The sequence below is a fragment of the Neomonachus schauinslandi genome, chromosome 4, assembly GCF_002201575.2.
Source record: "Neomonachus schauinslandi chromosome 4, ASM220157v2, whole genome shotgun sequence".
In the NCBI taxonomy this organism is placed as follows: Eukaryota; Metazoa; Chordata; class Mammalia; order Carnivora; family Phocidae; genus Neomonachus; species Neomonachus schauinslandi.
In genome coordinates, this window is record NC_058406.1 from 32,456,386 (window position 1) to 32,475,823 (window position 19,438).

At 45.1% G+C, this 19,438-nt stretch overlaps 1 protein-coding gene across 3 annotated transcripts; it reads left to right on the forward strand.

Annotated features, from left to right (window-relative positions):
• The first annotated feature begins 1,197 nt into the window (after window positions 1-1,197).
• On the forward strand, window positions 1,198-18,321 carry PPIH (peptidylprolyl isomerase H). 3 transcript variants are annotated; one of them, XM_021683778.1, is made up of 10 exons: window positions 1,198-1,382; window positions 1,703-1,767; window positions 2,083-2,106; window positions 2,329-2,373; window positions 2,640-2,682; window positions 6,424-6,516; window positions 9,745-9,832; window positions 10,310-10,350; window positions 11,092-11,180; window positions 18,135-18,321. In XM_021683778.1, the coding sequence occupies exons 1-9, from the start codon at window positions 1,266-1,268 to the stop codon at window positions 11,158-11,160; spliced, it is 585 nt and encodes a 194-aa protein (XP_021539453.1). In that variant the 5' UTR covers window positions 1,198-1,265; the 3' UTR covers window positions 11,161-11,180; window positions 18,135-18,321. The 3 variants fall into 3 exon arrangements, with proteins under 3 accessions (XP_021539453.1, XP_021539454.1, XP_021539455.1); XM_021683780.2 differs by lacking the exon at window positions 2,083-2,106 and having other exon boundaries at window positions 1,310-1,382; window positions 18,135-18,256; XM_021683779.1 differs by lacking the exons at window positions 10,310-10,350; window positions 11,092-11,180 and having other exon boundaries at window positions 1,237-1,382; window positions 9,745-9,807; window positions 18,201-18,302.
• The last annotated feature ends 1,117 nt before the right edge of the window (window positions 18,322-19,438 follow it).

The window sequence follows — 19,438 nt, forward strand, 5'->3', positions numbered from 1 at the left end:
CATCATTTATTTTCACCAGCACTTTGTACTAGTTTTTCCACAACCTCATCAACATTGGATATTACCAATTTAAAAAATTTATTTTAAAATAGTTGCTATAAACTATACTGAGGGGTGATTCCTGCTGTTCTTTCTTCCCATCCTTATTCTCCTCTTCTTTTTTATTCTTCAATTGGAGATAGAGAAGGAGACCAAGGGGAAAGGAAAAGTAACCAAAAATAAAGACACCTTAAGTTGAAACATTGAATTTTTATATGTAACCCTTGCTTCCTCAGGTGACTGACCTAGAAAGGATGATCAAAGGATATAGGACATAATAGCTATGATATCAGATATATGCTCTGACTCCAAACCTTGCCCCAGGTCACCTTCTTTCACTATTGAATCCCTACTATGAGCTATTCAATAGTAGGCATTAGAGCTACACCTGTGAAGACAGACAGCTTCTGCTTTCCTGGAGTTAATATGCTCTTAGGTTGGAGGGTAGCCATGTGTATGCGACAGGGACACAGAGGTGGGGAGACAGACCATATAATTTTGGATGGTGAATCGCATGAGGAAAATAAACTAGTGATGCATCTGAAAGAGTGGCCATGGGCTGCTTTAGGTTGAGTGACCGCTGAGCTGAGACCTGAGCTACAAGGAGTACTCCCTGCCTTCATTAAGACCTAGAAGAATGTTAAAGACAGTTAACAGCTAGTACCAAGACTCTATAAAGAGAGTATCCTTCTCCATGACCTTGAGGGACAGAAAAGACAAGTATCATAATTGAGGGTGATACAAGATGAGGCCAGGTATGCGCGGCCAGATAATGTAATGTAGGCCTTTGTATATAAGGAATTGGATCTTATTCTAAATATGCGAAGCCAGGAATGATTTATAAACATTTATTTAAAAAGCTCTAGCTGCTCTGCTAGCAGCACGAATGAATTGTAAGTGACAAGAGTGAAAGCTTGTGGCAGAACTAGAACTAAAATTCTGGTGTCCTGACTTAACTGAAGGGCTACATATGCCAGGCTGTTCTAAGCGCTGAGGATGAACAGATTCCTGCCTTCGTAGGGTTCACAGACTAATGTGCAGGAATAAGAAACCGCATATATGCTGGCTCAGAGGTCCTGGCCCCGCCTACTGCCGCAACGCCCAGTTTGGGTGCCGCAGACCGAGAGACCTTCGCCGGGGGGCGGGGCGCGACTTCCGGGGGGCGGGGCCTGGCCTCGGTTGACTCTTTTTGCGCCTGCGCCGTAGAGTAAACCCGCTAAGCGGGGATGAGGTTCGCCGGAACCCATGCCTCCGTCTTCTGCTTCCGGGTCGGAGCCATGGCGGTGGCAAATTCAAGCCCTGTCAATCCCGTGGTGTTCTTTGATGTTAGCATTGGCGGCCAGGTGAGGTCCAGGCAGCCACTGCGCCGAAGGGACACTGCACGGGGCCAGCCGGGAAGATCTCACCCACCCAGGGATAGCGGACTCGAGAATCCAGGAAACGAAACTGGACCAGAACCTACCGACCTGCGGGCGGGGGCACGGGAGGGGGAGGAGGAGTCTTGCCCATCCTAGCGCCCCGCAGGGGGAGGGACTGGGCGGCACGGAAGGAGAGGCTGCGGAGGTGGCAAGGGGGAGAGAGGGGTCAGCCCCTCCAGTTCCCTGCTCGCTGAGGCCTTCATGGTCTTGGACCGAGTATTCTGACAATCTCCCGCCGCTTGCAGGAGGTTGGCCGCATGAAGATCGAGCTCTTTGCGGACGTTGTGCCTAAGACGGCCGAGAATTTTAGGTAAGGAGATGTTCCAGCTCTGCTAGATTAACCGAACCAGAAGCTGGACCCGGTATGCGTTATCCTCTGCCTCCCTCTATCCGTCCACTCGCTACCCTTGAGATCGGAGTCCTCTCTGTAGCGTTCTGAATAGTCAGCGTTTCTACTTTTCCCGTGTCAATTTTGTTGTTAATTTGTATGCTTAGGTGTCTGGACGTCGGCTGGCCCGTTGGTGGGCTTGCTGGCGCGAATGTCTCTGCTCCCCCCATCCCCACCCCATTAAGGGCGTCATGGTGATGTCATGGTGACTGAATCGTTCACTCATTTCCCTTTCAGGCAGTTCTGCACCGGAGAATTCAGGTCAGTCTCAGACGTGGTTGATTTCTCTGCTTGCTCTTGAATGGTGTCCTGGGGCTGCAGTGGGGTTTTGGGGAACCACCGGCAGGACTTGAATGATTGCTGGTGACAGTAATAGACTTCTTCCGACCATCTTTAGGAGAGTCCCTTGGCTCCAGTAGGTGGTAAACTGGACAGGCCTATGATTACCTGTCATCATTCCAAGTTTCTTTCTTTTTGTTATAGAAAAGATGGGGTTCCGATAGGATACAAAGGGAGCACCTTCCACAGGTAAGGGGCCTTGGCAAGCATCCTGCAGGCTTTTAGAATTACTTCCTTGGGGGATTCATCTCTTTAGAGGGAAATAAAACCATAGCATAATTCCTAGATCTTGAGAAGGAATGTTTTTGTGAACTCAGCAATTGATTTGAAGGCTTATTAAAAGCCAAAGTGATAAACATTTTATTTTTAAATCAATGTTAATCTAAAGTATGACTAAATCAATGTTTTTCTAAACGACAGAATCTTCTCTCAGGATCCTTTATTCTCTGTTTCAGGGTCATAAAGGATTTCATGATTCAGGGTGGGGATTTTGTTAACGTAAGTACTATTTCTTTGCTATCAAAGCCCTATAGGAATATTGTTTTTTGTTATTGCTGCTACTACTATTTCTACTACAGGGTCCAGTCCTAAGGCTTGAAACAATAGCCAAGTTTGATGGGGGAGGAGGGTGATAGGAATGTCCTTTAGAGTTGCTGTCTTACTTCTTTTTATACCACTAGATGACAGACATCAGCACTTTGAGTCACTGACTTCCAAATCCCCTAGCCTTTTAGGGCCAGAAACCGAACTTTCCCAGCATACCTCTACATGATCCATGAGAGATACAAACTAGTTAGTCACATGAAACTTGGATAGAAATCAGATGCGATTTTTTTTTTTTCTAAATGGCAGTAAGTCCTTTTTTTTTTTTTTTAAACATTTTATTTATTTGACAGAGAGAAAGACAGCCAGAGAGGGAACACAAGCAGGGGGAGTGGGAGAGGGAGAAGCAGGCTTCCTGCTGAGCAGGGAGCCCGATGCGGGGCTCGATCCCAGGACCCTGGGACCTTGACCTGAGCCGAAGGCAGACGCTTAACGACTGAGCCACCCAGGCGCCCCCGGCAGTAAGTCCTTTTTCAGTGAGCTTAGTGCTTATACTCTAATTCCCTTCCACCTCTGGTATCACAGTGCCTGGAAAGCTGAGTTTTTTCATCGAAAATCGATTAGTGGGCAAAGAATCAGAGCAACAGAGGTAGATCATTCTGGAGTGATGTTTTCTCTATTTACTAGCAGAGCCTAGGAGAATAGTTCTTCACTGTGAAGCATAACTTTTTTGTGACTAGACTGTATGTGTCTTTCATACTAAGCCTCTTCCCCTTCCTCTGACCTTGGAGGGTGCTTGAATAAACCATATCTTCTTAAACCTACTTTTGTCCTTAGCCAACCACTTGTGTGCATGTGCATGGTGGTTTTTCTTATTAATATCATTTGTTCAGTCATATTGCTATTTTCTTGAATCTGGGAGACATTCTTTCTCCTTCATGTGTATATTTATTTAGTTTAACTCTTGGGAGTTTTTAAAGACCTATATTTCTTGTCTAGATAAGGTTACAAAGTGGCAGATTTTAGGTTGAACCAGGCTTTCAGATAGGCTTTGTTTCATGTGTGTTATGTTGTAAAACTAGGACATTTCACCAGAAAATTCCAGAGTTTTGTATTCTCTTTAAAGAATGGAAAATAGGGGTGCACTAGGCCTGTGTTTCATGTAGCAACAGTGGTTTGGAATCAAGTAACTGCTCCCTTTAAACAGGGTCTGTCCTTACCATTTCACCTCAGTCACTATCATCTGCTTCCCTTATTTATGTCACTTGTCCCTGTAGGCATTTAAGTTTGCAACCCCGGGCTACACCTGATGGTAGTAGGGCTTGGGCGACCATATACTTTGTATTAGCTGGTAAGGAGGGCTAAGAATCTATTCTCTTTCTTTCCATAGGCTCCTGTATTGCCATATTGTCTTAACAGGGACAGGACCAACTTCTTACTGGTCATTGCCAGGCCCATGCAGTCACTTGTCGATAGCTCCAGGGTCAGACAGCATAGTTGGTCAGCCAGAAGGCTGAATGTCAGCAAGAAACAATTGTTCAGAGCCACTCTTAGGAAAGAAAAAATGAAATGAACAAGAAGCAGAAGAAGTAGGATTTGAGACCTTCTGAAGTTGGACCAAGAATATGTGTTTGTTTTAATAATTTTTTTTTTTGGTTGCAAAGGTGCAAAAAAGAAAATAAGTCATCTCAAGGAATCTTGCTTGTTAAGGAATGTATCTTGGCATTTTAGTTTAGAGCTGTTATTCTTATTGCATATGGATGTGTGTCAGACATAATTTTTAACAGACTTAAGATCATGTATATGTTGTAATTCTTTATACTTAATAATTGTCTACATTTTCCCTTGTCATGAAGTCATTCTTTATAATAGCTACGTAATATTCCATTACGAATAGATAACAAATTTATTTGGTCAGTCCACTATTGTTAAAGATTTAAGTTGCTTTCTTTTTTTTAATATTTATTTATTCGTTTGATATTTATTTTAAGATTTTATTTATTTGAGAGAGAGAGAGAGCACAAGCAGGGGGAGTGGCAGAGAGAGGGAGAAGCAGGCTCCCCACTGAGCAGCGAGCCCAATGTGGGGCTCGATCCCAGGACCCTGGTATCATGACTTGAGCTGAGGGCAGACGCTTAACCGACTGAGCCACCCAGGTGCCCCTATTCATTTAATTTTTAAGTCGCTTTCTGTTGTTCGCTCTGAAAATTAATTTTGTCATTTTCCCTGGCTTCTGGAGAGCAATAAATAATGTAATTATAGGGTAAGATGCGAGAAGTGATCTGTCCCCCAGGTTTATTGGGAAATTGGAAGTGAACTTGTTTTTCTCTTCTTTCTGTATGTACATAGGTATTTGTGTGTAGTTAAAGATAATAGCTCACGTCTAATAGTGCTGTATCAGCTGCAAGGTCTTTTCTGATTGGATCTTCACGGCAGCAGTGTAAAGAGCAGGTGATTTCATCTTCACTTGATAGCTGGAAGAAGTGAGGCTCAGTGGTACGAAGTGACTTTCCCAGCTCATAAAGGATTGATCCAGAACTCACATCCAAATCTTTCCACTACGCAGAGCTTGGTTTTATTAATTTTTAATCAAATAAAGGTTTGATTTTGACAGTTTTTTTCCTTGTCTGGCTCATGTTAATCCCCTTTGATAGTCTTTGCCCCAATAAGGGCCCCTTGATTCTTCCCTACGTCAGTGCTTTCCCTTTCTGCCATGCACCCAATATTCTTTTTCTTTACTAACTGGCTGGAAGAAGTTGGTCTTTTGGCACCCTCTCAGGAGTTCTGTTTAAGGTACTGCAAATATGGCTTTGGCCAAGTTGCTTTATTATCCTGACTTAAGTTGGCTCATCTGAACAATGAGGAAGACGATAGTGCTTATTCGATGTGGTTACTGGAAGAGCGAAGAGATAATGCTAATAAAGCTACTTTAAGCAGAAATTAGGGATTTATGATAAGGTGTTTCATGAAACCCAAAGGAAGAAACAGAACTAGGAACTGGAAAGCCACATAAAACCAAGGCAGTCCTTTTTTTTCTGTTTCTCCAGTGCTCTGTGTATTGCCTTCTCTTTCTGTTCTCCAGTCCACTTTGCAGAGGATGGTCACCCAGCTTCCAGGCTCACATGATAAATTCAACCTCAAAGAGAGCATCAGTCCTCCTTCACAATTCCCAGAGAAGGAGCTTTAGTTGGCCCTGTATTAGCTGGGCATCTTCCCCTGGACCAGTCAGCTTTGGTCAGGAGGGTGGGATCTGTACAGACGAGGCTTGCAGGAGCCCATCCACCTGCATAGCTTGGGGGAGTGGGGATAGTGGTCAGTTAAGTGGGTAATTTTATATGACTGCAGGCATGAGAGTCTTTGGGTGTGGCAAGGATTATGTATGTGATCATTGTACTGTTGTTCCCTATTCTGCCTGCGTCTTAACTGAGCTTTCTAGAGGCCCAACTGTGACCTGTTTTACCCAATCTGTGCGATGCCCTGGTCAGTATATGGGCTGCAGGTGCCTTGGATGGGGCTGGCTTTGATTGTAAGATAGGGTCCAAGAGGTGTGACTCGCAAAGTGACCTTCAAGAGGAAGAGTGCAACTTAAAAAAGTTGGCTGTGGCACAGCAGCATTCCTCCTCTGGGTTCCGGGGGGGCACGGGGGGTGGGGAGCAACACTCAAAACTTGCTAACACTTCCTTTTTCTCTGCTCAGGGAGATGGTACTGGAGTTGCCAGTATTTACCGGGGGCCATTTGCAGATGAAAATTTTAAACTGAGACACTCAGCTCCAGGCCTGCTTTCCATGGTAAGTAAGGTCCAGTCAAAGTTTTGGGTTAGATTTTTATCCAGCAGGTGTCTGGGCCCCTCTTGAGGCCCGGTGCTGTCTCTTAGGATGGAAGCAAATTCTTTACTTCTCTTGTTTATCCCAGGACTCACCTCTGCCACACCCACCTCCTTCCTCAATTAGTTTTGATTTTGTTGGGCTGGAACCTCTAGCAGTCTGGGGAGCCGCAACTGAACTCTGATATATGTTTTCTTACCTTTGTTTGAGCTGGGATACGTGGCTCAGCATCCAGCCCTGTTGCTCAGAGCGTGGCCAGTTGTGCTTTCAGGACCCAGAGTCCATGTGCTTGGCACCCCACCCACCAGGATTCCCCCAGCACCCTTCTGTCTGTCTCAGGCCTCAGGGTAGGGTACAAGGTATAGACCTGATACCTGCCCTTGTGATACTTAACATCTAATGGGGGAATCACACATGCAAACTGACAAGCCCAGCATAGTGTAGTTCACACCACCATCTATTAAGGTGAGGGCCCCTCAGGGTATGTAAAAGTACTGGGAGGGCCCCACGGAATGAGAGTCATTACTTTGAGGGGTCAGGCATGGCTTCACAGAGGAGGGTGGCGTCAAATAGCAGGGTGCATGGTCGAGGGTTAGAAGGTGAAGAAGGATGAGCACATAGGATGTGAATGGGGGAGGGAAGGACCAGTAGAGACACTGGAGAGGAAGCTGGGGTCTAGCCCCTTAAGGGCTTCAAATGCCAGAATAAGGATGAAGTGTGTGGACTTTCTTTGATAGGTTATGGAGAGCCGTATGCTTTTTTGAGCAGGGTTGATCAACTTTGTGATTTAGAGCCAAGCCCCTGGCTGTGGTGTGAGTGGCAGATGGGAACAGAGGTGGGGACAGAGAAGCCAGTTAGGAGGCTGCCATGAGAATTGGGCGAGACCTGCCCAGCAAACAGTGTGCAAGCTCCCTTTTCAGAAAGCCAGGCTGGGCAAGTGCAGGTAAATGTTGCAGGCATAGCTTAGGTGGGCTTGGATCTTCGCCAGGAGGGCTAGGACCTTCTAGGGGCATGCCATCAATGGAGGAGTCAGAAAAATGGAAGGAAACGTTGGTTTGTGCTCCCTCAGGCTGACACTGGTGAAGTTGTACAGTCACAGATCATGTGGCACAATTGTTTTTGTTTTCATCCTCCCCTAAATCTTAAGTTCCTCAAGGGCAGAGACTGGGCCTCAGTGGTCTCCAAGCCCTACTACCTGATACAGAAAGGCGCGGAGCAGATACCGATGAACGACCGAAAGATGATATGATAGCTAACATTTATTGGCCAGTTGCTCAACAAACATCATATTTGTGTTAATTCATTTTAATCCTTTCAACCTCCCTTTGAGATAGGTACAAATGAGCATACTGAGGCCTAGAGAGGTTATGTGACTAAACTAAGGTCACACGGTCTGTGGCAGAGCTGGGATTCCAGTGAGGTCATCATCTGGCTCCAGAGCTTACTCACAAAAGCAGTAAGCTGTACTGCCTGAGAGAATGAGTAAATGAGTGGCTGAGGGCAGAGTGTCCCTTAAGCTATAAAAACTTATATGACTGTTCTCCTGCCTGCTTGCTAATAAACGTTCATACACCAGCAGCAAGGTAGATTGAATGAATGCTTGATTGATTCGTGAAAGGAAGGAAGCAAAGAATTGGGAGCCCTGGGAAGTCTGTCCCTCATTCCACAGCATGTGCCTCCTCTGACTGGCTCAGCCATTCCCTTGATTTCATGTAGATGTTCGTAAGTACACGCACGAAACCCAAAAGTAGCCTATCTTACATGGGGCATTTCTAAGTATAACATAAAATCCCTAGGGAGGTAATGAGCACGTTCCCCTGGACAGTGTTGTGAATGTATTTCATACACACTTTTATTCCTGCACAGCTGAACACAGAATCAACCAATTTAAATCCATGAAGTGTCCGATTACCGCTAGCAACCTATCTCATAATTTCTAGTCCTGCTTCAGTCATGTTAATCATATGAGACCTGTGCTTTTAATAGTACTCTCAGTTTCCCATTGTCTACTCCTTTTTTCCTAAACAAGGGAAGTATGCAATAAAATGTTCACAGAGACAGACACTGTCACAAGGCAGTGCTACTGAAAGGTAACTTGGACTTGTTGATGTACAAAAACCTGAATTTAGTACATTAAAGGCAGTTCTGGGGTATCAACATATAGAGTACAAAAGTACACTTCATGAGAAAGTCAAATAACGCTTTACAGAGTATCTCTGTAAATACAATATCAAGATACCCTACCTGTGACCTTGGGCAAATCATTTCACTTCCTTCAAATCTCAAAATTCTTATCAAAATATCACTGTAAATTACGATACAAAGTATCATAATCATAGCCTATTTTACAATGCATTGTGAAATGTAATGGTGTAGAAACAATTTCCAGGAAGGAGATGGGATATGGCTAGAGACTTTCAGATTCTCAATTAAAAAACTACTTCTTCCTGTAAAATTCAATAAAGGATTTGGGGTGTAGCTGTAAAAAGCAAACATCAATTGATTAAATGCAGTCTGTTTCTAGCACGGCACTAGTGTAGCACCTTCTCACACCTTCTTGAAGTCTTTTCTTACCATTGTTATGGTGCAGTACAAAGCTATTCAGACAAAAGAGCTTTGGCACAGGAAACAGGCTTTTTCTCCATGGTATCTAACTTGTAACTATAATCCAGGTATAACCAGCGTTGGATTAAATACAGCAGATCAGTCCCTGTGAACAATTGTTCCCATTTTAAAAATCCACACTGCAGGAGAACTGTACATTCATTTAAAGATCTAGCTCCTTGAGGGCAGTGATTATGTATCCTGTTTATCTCTATATCCTTGGATCCTAGCTTAGGATCTGGCTTATAGTAGGTATTCAGTAAGGTTTGCTGAAAGAAAGGAATCAGGGCTACAGGCTCTTTTGGGAATCCTTTTTTTTTAAGATTTTATTTATTTGTCAGAGGTAGAGAGAGTGCACAAGCAGGGGGAGCGGCAGGCAGAGGGAGAGGGAGGGAGAGGGAGAAGTAGGCTCTCAGCTGAACAGGGAGCCCTAATGTGCGGCTTGATCCCAGGATCCTGGGGTCATGACCTGAGCTGAAGGCAGATGCTTAACCGACTGAGCCACCCAGGCGCCCCTCTTTTGGGAATCTTGCCCTTCAGCTAGCATGGCCAGGAAAACTCACTGAAGGTATACTTGGTTTCTGTCAGGCGAACAGTGGTCCCAGTACAAATGGCTGCCAGTTCTTCATCACCTGCTCTAAATGTGATTGGCTGGATGGGAAGCACGTAGTGTTTGGTGAGTCCTCTTCCTGTCCCAGATTCCGGGCCGCATTCACACACAGTGGGACTTCCAAAGGAGCCAGTCCTCAGACTCTAGTCCCAAGAGTGCTCGACTAATGTAACTGCTCTGGGAAGGTGGAAGTGGTAGGAGGTGGGGACGACGTGTGGTTAGAGCGCCAGAGGGAAGAACTGAGGGGCTATCTGAGGTAGTGTGTAACCACTTGGGTGATCGGTATGTCTGGGAGGGAAACCCGAATGGTATCACTTAAGAAATGCCACACGGAGGGAGCACGGTGCAGGAGGGTTTTGCAATCGCCCAGACCGAGTACTCCACTCCTTCCTACCTGTGACCTTGGGCAAATCATTTCACTTCCATCAAATCTCAATTTTCTGTTGGTAGTGTGAGGATCAGATGAGATGCTGGCTAAGAGTGGAAGCTGGAAACTGCTATGCAAATGAGAACAATAAAGTCTAGCTCATACTTTTCCTACAGGAAAAATCATTGATGGACTTCTAGTGATGCGAAAGATTGAGGTGAGTCCTGTTTTGATTTCCTCTATCTTGGCCATTCTGGTCTAGTAGCAGGAGTGTGTTAGGCCCAGTCTTTACGGCCTGCAGTTGCATGGGCTCCCTCAGGAAGAGGGAGGAGTCCATGGCCCCCCGCCCCTCCCTGTTTTCTTGGCCTGTAAGTTTGCCTTTCTGATGCTCACTGAGGTTTGGCTTCTGGTGGCCCCTTCACCTACTTGATAAAATCCTACTCAGCAGTGAATCCATGATCCTTTGTGACCTGGTCCCTGCTGCCTCTCCACAGCCCCTTCTGCCACCTTGCCTCCAGATTCCAGTCTCGTCAGGCTGTTAGCTCTTCTCTAAATAAATATGCCATACACATTCCTGCCTCTGAGCGTTTGCTTGTGCTCTTTCCTCTACTGGAATGCTCCTCTCCTTCCTTTTCCTCCTGGTGGGCCCAGCTCAAATGTCCCCTGCTGTGTGAATCCTTCTTGACCTGTTTAAGCAGTGGGTGCTTCCTCTGCCCTGTTGTGTAAACTCAGTGTTATAACTTACTGCATTGTTTTATAGCATAGGTTTGCTTTTTTTAAAATGTTGGACATTTTCTCTTCAATTTGGATTCTCTCTACCCTTGTGGTAGGACATGGACTGTTAGCATTTCAGTCCCTGAGTCCTCAGTCTGTAGCACAGGGGCTGGCAGGCATCAGTACGTGTTTGGTGAGCGTGTGTGTCTGAGCGGATGAATCTCCACTGTGTTTTCTCTCCTAGAATGTTCCCACAGGCCCCAACAATAAGCCCAAGCTGCCTGTGGTGATCTCACAGTGTGGGGAGATGTAGTCCAGAGCAAGACTGATCAGGTATGTGTGTCTTTCTCCTCCTGGTTAGGAGACCCCAGTGAAGACAGCATGGCCTAGTGGAAGGAACTTTAGACTTGAAAACATGGGATTGAGCCTTGTTTCCTGTCTATGTGACCTTGGGGAAATCACTTCCCTTTTCTGAGCCTGTTTCTTCACCTGTCAAATGGAGACAGTCGCTATCTCAGGCTCATTGTAAGGAACAGAAGAGAAAGGGTTATTAGGGCATTTTACTTTTCTACCACTTTGTGGCCTACAAAGTATCAACCTGAATACCAGTAGGCAGTCTCTGACATCACTGTCAGACTGTAGTTCCTTCCATTCAGTGCTCCTGCTGGAAGGACCTGGCTCCACTCCTGGGCGGCTCCGGGCTGGGAGCAGCCTGGGCAGCCAGGAGACACAGCTGTCATGCCTCTCTTGTTGGAACTGATGCTCGGGGCTTCTGCGGGGCAGTTAAGCGTCTGCCTTCGGCTCAGGTCATGATCCCAGGGTCCTGCAGTCAAGCCCTGAGTCAGGATCCCTGCTCAGCAAGGAGTCTGCTTCTCCCTCGCCCTCTCCCTCTGTGCTCTCTCTCTCTCTAAAATAAATAAATAAAATCTAAAAAAAAAAAACCTGATGCTCATTTCCAGGCCCTGACTTTGTATCTGCCAGCCTCATAAGTGAACGCAACACGTTTCTCAGCCTGCACGGGCCCACTTCCTCCCCACACTCGCCACTGCCTGCTCTGTGCTGGGTGACAGAGAATTGAAAATGCCTCTTTCAGGAGCTTATGGGGAGTAAGACACATTCTCAGAGGTGATCACTAGTAACCTGAGTGACATTGCTAAGTGTGATCAGAGTTCAAGGGAGAAATTGATCAGCTAGTGTGGGGTGGTGATGTTTTGCCTTTTCTTCCTTCCTTCCTTCCTTCCTTCTTTCCTTCCTTCCTTCCTTCTTCTTTTAATTTTCAAACCTGCAGAAAAGTTGGAAGAATAGTATACTGAACACCCATCTCCCTTTCACCCAGATTTACCAATGGTTAATATTCTTATGTTACCATTTTACTTTGACATTGGTTTTTTCTTTCCCTTCTTCCTTCTCCTCCCATTCCCTCTCCTTTCTCCTGCTCCCCTTCTTTCCCTCCTTTCTACCTTCATTCCATCCATCGTTGTCCTTCATTTCTTTCCCATTTGAAAGTTGAAGACTTCTTGACACTTTACCCCTAAATACTTCAGCAAACAACTCCTAAAAATAGCATCCTACATGACCACAGTAATATTATTTAATATACATGTTCCAACTTCCCCAGCTGTCCACATAGTAACTTTAATAGCTCTAAAAAAAAAAAAAATTCAATGAACATTCACATATTTTATTTGGTTGTTTATTTTAATTATAAAAGTAATATAATACAACCTTGAGAAAACAGTTCAAGTCCTTGTCATTACCCCTCCTCCCCATCCAGTCCCACTTCTGTCCCAGGAGGTAACTGCTTTCAGTTTGATGTATGTCCATCCGGGCCTTTTCTATGCCTATCTTATTTTGGGAGGTTTTGTTTTTCCTAAATGTCATCATACTATTTTGTTCATTTGTTTTCCATTTGGCAGATGTCTTGAAGACTTTTCCTCTTCCATCACATAAAACTACTTCATATAAAAACAAACTGACAATATGCTATGTTTGTAGCATATAGCTTATTTTACCCTTCTCTTATGATTTGAATAGTTATAAATTCTGCATCTTAGTTCTCTATTTTAAATGTTGTGACTATTTTGTCCAGAACATATTTTAAGCCAAAACTGGCATTGTGTTGCTTATCTTAACTTTGGTGATATCCTTTGTTAAACAGAAGTTCTAAATTTTGATGAGGTCAGAATTATCAGTCTTTTCTCTTATGGCTTTTGTGGTTTTTGTCTTGTTTTAGGAAGGTCCTTACTATCTCAGATCATAATGTCTTTTGTATTTTTTCTAATATTTCTGTGGTTTTATTTATATACTTTAAAAATTACCTAGAATCTATTTTTCTTTTCTCTGACTTTTTTTCTGAATGGCGATCTAGTCAAATGCCAGACCATTTTAATAACTGTACATCCCTCTATCTGTGACTTATTTTGTGTTCATAGCATCTGGCACTTACAGGCATTCATTAAAAATTTATTACATGAGTTAATAGAGAGGGAGAATGTCAGGCATTTTCGGCAGGGAACTGGTGTGAGCAAATGCTGAGGCAGGCATGCACAAGTGTGTGCTAGAAGCTGCATGTGGTCCTCTCTCTCTTGTCCAGCCAAATGGTCCCTTCTGAGGCACAGTTGACACCCTGAGCTTTCTTTTCTGCCAGTACTGGAGGTCCCTAGGGCTCAGCCCGCTCTCCCTCTTTGGTAGTGGCTGGCGTTTTCCTCCTTCTCCCACTTCTTTCTTTGCTGAACCTAAGTTGAGCTGCTAGGTCCTTTTCCTTCTAAGGATTGACCACTGACCACTACCAGAGGACAGAGATGGCAAGAATAGTGTTTAGAAATTTTTTTTTTTTTTTAAAGATTTTATTTATTTGACATAGCGAGAGAGGGAACACAAGCGGGGGAGTGAGAGAGGGAGAAGCAGGCTTCCTACGGAGCGGGGAGCCCGATGCGGGGCTCGATCCCAGGACCCCGGGATCATGACCTGAGCTGAAGGCAGACGCTTAACAGCTGAGCCACCCAGGCACCCTGTGTTTAGAAATTTTTTGATTGAGCCTCCTTTTTTGTATTTTTTTGAGTCCCTTATAGAAAGTTCGTGGAAATCCTTGTTGAGGGCTTAATTTCTGAGGGTGGTGATCACAACCCTCCCCTCCTCATCTCTTATTAGCAAAGGGCAAAGTAAACCTTTGCCCCCGTGGAAGCCTCTCTTCTCAGCCTGCAACCCAAGCAGAACAAATTCCACAAGGGCCATTTGACGTTCCAGAGGCTTCTTAGACCAGAACTATCCAATAGAAATTCCTTTCTATGATGGTAGAAATGTTCTGTATCTATGCTGTCCATCATGCAGCTCTAGCCACATGTGACAGTTGAGCACTTGAAATATGTGGCTGATGTGACTAAGGACTGAATTTTTTATTTAATTTTAATTAACTGTAAGTGTAGTACCTCCAATTCAGTCTCCTACCCATGACTGGCTCAGAACTGAATCTTTCGTAGCTAATACTTAGAGGCAATATCATAATGGCAGTTATCATTTATTGCATACTTCTTGTGCTCAAGTATTGAGCTAAGAACTTGAATTATCTCATTTAACTTTACCAAAAATCCTTATCATAAGTTTTAAGGTGTTAGGGAATCTAGGTGGCAGTCTGACCTAAAGGGGCTCCACTTTGGGTTTCTCAGTAATGTGCTTTGGGAGAAAGTAAGGAAAAGTGGAGATTGGGGAGCAGGGCATCATCCCATCATTTTTCTTCCCAGCTGTAAAGTTATAAGCATCTCTAATTCCTGTGGGAGTGTTTCAGATCCCTTAGGTTGTTTGGGGCAGGATAATGGTTGACAGCTAATATGGATGCTGTTTTCAAAACCTACTGGGCAGTATTTCTCAAACATTAATGCACTTATGAATCACCAGGAGAGCTTATTAAAATGCTGGTTCTGGCTCAGTGGGTCTGGATGGGGCCAGAGGTTTTGCATTTGTAACCAGCACTCAGGAGGTGCTAATGCTAACTTTGAGTAGCAAGGCTATAGTGGAATAACAGAAGCCTGCTTTTTAATTGAGAAGCCACCATATTCCAATCAGAAAAGACCCAGAAGGAGATCCTCGCTTGGTGGCACTGTCCAGCAGGAATCTGCTGCATTCAAATCAAGATATCACCTAATTGCGCATGTGAGGCCTTGTGTCTAGGCACTGGAAATCAAAGAAGTTGGGAAGGAGATAGCAGACAGCGCAGTGACTTGATCAGCTCTACCTCCCTAGGAAGCATTTCTAGAACTTCTTCTGGTTTTGCCTGAGGTCCTGACTTTGGTTTTAGTGAACATGAAGTTCTCTGTACAACTCTCGATGTAGAAACCATGGTTTTATCTCAGTGGGTCCTGTGAAAGCTTTTTATGATGAATTTGGTTAGGTATACATAAGTGAACCTTGGCCCTCAGGATCCTCCTGCCGCAATCTGAATCAGGTTCTTTGCTACTTACAACCACTTGGGGGCTGGTGGAACCTCTGTTTGGAAAGCTTGAGAGTCTCTTGGAAAAGGGAGTGGCTGTGAGCTCTGGCAGCCCAGCTAAGTCTGAACCGCTGCTCTTCCAGTTATCCCCACACGTGGTACCTGTAGCAAGCAGTAGATTGCTTTCTTCTGTCATTGTTTCCCAAATTTCCCTAAAGAATCAAATCACTGGGGGACATTTTGTTAAAGCTACTAATTCCCAGATCCCTTCCCTGGAGAGTTCGAGTTGAGTGAGTTTGAGGTAGGATCTGGGATGCTGTGTTTGTAACAAGCATCTCAGATGGGTAACGCTGCTCTAGGTAGTGGCGTGATGAGGATCCTTTAGCATTTGCATCTTAGGAAAAATATGTAATTAGTGCAACACATCATTTTACCGTGAGGCATTCTTAAAGTTCAAATGGTGATTAGGTTAAAAATTAATTGTACCTGTGGGTGGTGGCTAGAACAGTGGGGAAGGTGCTGTGGGAATGACTGAGCTTTAGGAAACACTGTCCCCCATTCTGGGATTACCCATAGATGTGATATGTTCCGGTAGAGGAAGGTAATGGGCCATGTTGGTGGCACACGGGCTGGTCCTTCATCCCTTCCACAACTACACACTGAGGTAATAAGATGGGTCCCCTGCCACATAGGAGGCTGCAAGTTTGAAAAGCCCAGTTCCTGCCTTCAGGGAACTCACAGTCTCTGGGGGAAACTGCCCGTGACAGCACAATAAAGCACTGGACTGGAGGTTCAGAATGGAGTAAGGAAAGCTGGAACGCCTGTGCCTGCCTGGAGCAGTGTGGGGAGACTACAGAAGAGACAATGCTGTGGCCGAGTACGTGAAAGAAGAGAACTTCTCAGGTGGCTAAGAACGGGAGGGCATTCCAGGCAGAGGGAACAGCATGAGCAAAAGCACAAAAGCAGGAAACAGCTGCAGGTGTAAGGGAAACTGCACATCATGCCATATGGCCAAAGCAGGAAGGTATGAAAAGCAAAGGGTAAGATGGTAAGGCTGGAGGAGGCCAGGGCCAGTTGTGAGAACCAGTGCAGGCTGAGATGCTCGTATGTTATCCTGAGAGTGGGCTTTGGGCACTAGGCACATTTTTTCCCCCCTGGGGTGAGAGTCCATCGTACTCCAGAGATTGTCAGAAGGGAGCCTAGCCTGGCCCTCTGAAAAGAGCCAGGCCAACAGGAGCCACTGAGGATTTTGAGCAGAAGAACATTGTGATTGAATTTTCTTATTCCGGAGATGATTCTGGCAGCAATGTGGAGGAGAAGCTGAGGCCAGTGAGGTGTTCAGTGCAGCAGTCCAGGCAAGAGAAAAGGTTCCACATGAAAACACAGGTCTAGGGAGCACCAGAGATTTGGCAGCAAATATTTGCGTGCCTGCTGGGTGTGTGACACTGTTGTTCCCTGCCCTGAAAGGCAGAAGCCCTGCCAGCTAAAAAGGGAGGGGAGGGAGGGGAGAATGGCTTCATTCCAGTCCAATCCAGTACAAAGGCAGAGCTCCCAGTGTCGTAATCAGGTCTCACACACACTGAGGTACGCGGGTCGGTGAAATACCACATAGCCTTAAAAACAAAAAAGGTAGATTTGTATGTGTTGGCAGATTTCTAGGCTATGTTCGTTAAGTGACAAAGTCAAGATTTAGTACATTTAACTATTCCAGAAATTACTGTAGTGAAATACAGCCAACTGTTAGTAATGGTTACTTGTGTAGTGTAGAGACAGCAAAATTTCTTTTTTCCCCATTTCTGTTGTCCCGTGTATGCTTCAATTTTCTGTATTGAGCATGTATCTTATAATAGAAATACATACTGTATATCCGTAGTTCTAACTGATCCTAGTTGCTCCCAGCTGCTCCCAGGAGCACGTGGCTACCATCAGTCTGAATCACTTCCTGGTCCCTCCGTCTCCTCCCAGGTCTAGGCGCAGTCAGCAGTGCCTTCCTGGGTGCTTCCACAGTACTTGGTTCATCTCTCTATATAGCATCTAACATAACATATCACAAATGTGTTGGCCTGGTTTTCTGTAGACGGAACTCCTTGAGGCAGGGACCATGCTGACTAACACAGTGCCTGGTCTAGGATAGAGCTTAGGTCCTAGGGCACCATGGAACTTATAAAGTGCATTTATGCAGTTCTGTGCATTCTGCTTGCGGGCCCAGGTTTCAACTTCTGTCTGAATCTGCAGTATGACACCGGGATGCGCTTTCCCTTGGAGGGAAAGGGGCGTGGCCGTGTTTAGGGGGAGGGAGACAGAGTAGTTTCTGAGTGTACTCACTGTGTTCTTTTAGTAAAGCTAACGACCAAGGCCATAAACAAAGGGTGTGGACTTTACTTTCTCTGTAACACTGGGACCAAAACCTGCAAGGAAGAAAGATTGCTCTTTGTTCTAGAGCTCCACAGAGAGCCACTGAGGTCTGGCAAAAAACACACAGACTTTGGAGCCAAGTAGACCAGGAAACCCCATCAAACCATTAAACCCCTTGGGACCCTAGTTTCCTTTTTTGCTTGATTACAGATAATATATACTGCACAGAGTTTGTGAAGGGCAAATAAATGAGATGATATGTGTGGCCATAAAATGTTCGTTTCTTTATTTTTGGTTCTTGTGTAGTATACCTCTCAACTTTATCCTAGGGAACCAAAGGTCTGACAGAGGGCAAGAGTCAGACCAGTTCTGCTCTTTTGGGAAAAGAGGATTAGGAGTGTAGAGAAGAGATGGGAGTATTGTCTCCAATGGAATGTTCCCTTCCTGTGCCTCTGAGCTGCTATCTCGTCCATCCCTAACAGACCTCCACCTCTCTGCCATTGTAGGCCTTTCCTTGCTCTGGGTGGCACTCTTGAGTAAGATAATCCGGATTGGCCCCTGTGTTTGCTTCCCTGCCTGCTGCGCCCGTTTTTGATCAAGAGACCTTGGAAATGTCACAGATTCAGAACCCAAGATTTTCTGTTTTTCAATTGTAAATAAAGTTTTGTTTTGTTTTGGTACACGTGTTGTTTTTATTTTTATTTTTTTTAAAGATTTTCTTTATTTGACAGAGAGAGACGCAGTGAGAGAGGGAACACAAGCAGGGGGAGTGGGAGAGGGAGAAGCAGGCCTCCCGCGGAGCAGGGAGCCCGATGTGGGGCTCGATCCCAGGACCCCGGGATCATGACCTGAGCTGAAGGCAGACGCTTAACGACTGAGCCACCCAGGCGCCCCAACACGTGTTGTTTTTAACCAGTTGTAATGATAGCCTGTCTCCTCATGCCTTAGCTTCAGCTAGAAGGACTGGCTGTCGAGGCTAGCATGGACCAGAGCCAAACCGTCACTGTGGTTAGGTGATGCCTCAGACTAGCAAGCAATTGTAGCAGTCCCCTCTTGGGTTCCAGCTGACTGGGCAAAGAAGGCAAAGCCCCAGGGCTATAAGCACAATTTATTCCAAGGATGTTCCCAGTAGGTTCTGTGTGGTTGGTTCTGGAACCTGTGGGGTAAGGGTCACTAAGGTGGGATATTTTTGGATCGGAGGCCATTTGGTAGAATATGTCTACTCAATCATGATGAAGTGGGAATAATTGACTCAAAAATCTTGGTTTCAATATGGGGTCATTTTTTAAACAGTAGAGGTTTTGAGAAATTATCTTCCCCTTTCAGAGCCTCAGTTTTCTCATCTGCAAAGTGGGGATAATAATACCTATCTACTTCATAGCATTGTTGAAAGGGTCAAATAAGCAAATGGATATGAAAGCAACTTGTAAACAGTAACATGCCTTGGAAAATGCTTATCTTGAAAGGACATAGCCCAACACAGAAAGTTCCCACCGAGCATAATGTTAAAGAGGTAAAGAGAGTTCCCTGGTGTTCCTTTCATGAGGCCATTTCCATGCCATTCCTACTTTTTCCCTCTTGGCTTATGGGCAGGGATGACTCAAACTCCTGGCCGTGGCAGAGGTAGCACAGAGCTGAATTCTGTGACAGAATAGAACCTGGTTAAAAGTGCCATTTCAGTGTATTGGAGTACAGGGAGCTGGTGAGATATATGAGGGCTCTACCATATAGGTATTTGCAACTCTCTACAGCTAAGTAAACAAGGTTCAGGGACGAAGTGAAGAAAGGACTGACCTAATGGAGGAGAGAT

What these genes read in the sequence shown, in the direction of transcription:
- PPIH (XM_021683778.1), top strand. Translation starts at nt 1,266, where the DNA reads ATGAGGTTCGCCGGAACCCATGCCTCCGTCTTCTGCTTCCGGGTCGGA. An exon ending in TTCTGCACCGGAGAATTCAG is followed by an intron (nt 2,107 to 2,328) that starts GTCAGTCTCAGA and finishes TTTTTGTTATAG; the next exon opens with AAAAGATGGGGTTCCGATAG. An exon ending in CTCCAGGCCTGCTTTCCATG is followed by an intron (nt 6,517 to 9,744) that starts GTAAGTAAGGTC and finishes GGTTTCTGTCAG; the next exon opens with GCGAACAGTGGTCCCAGTAC.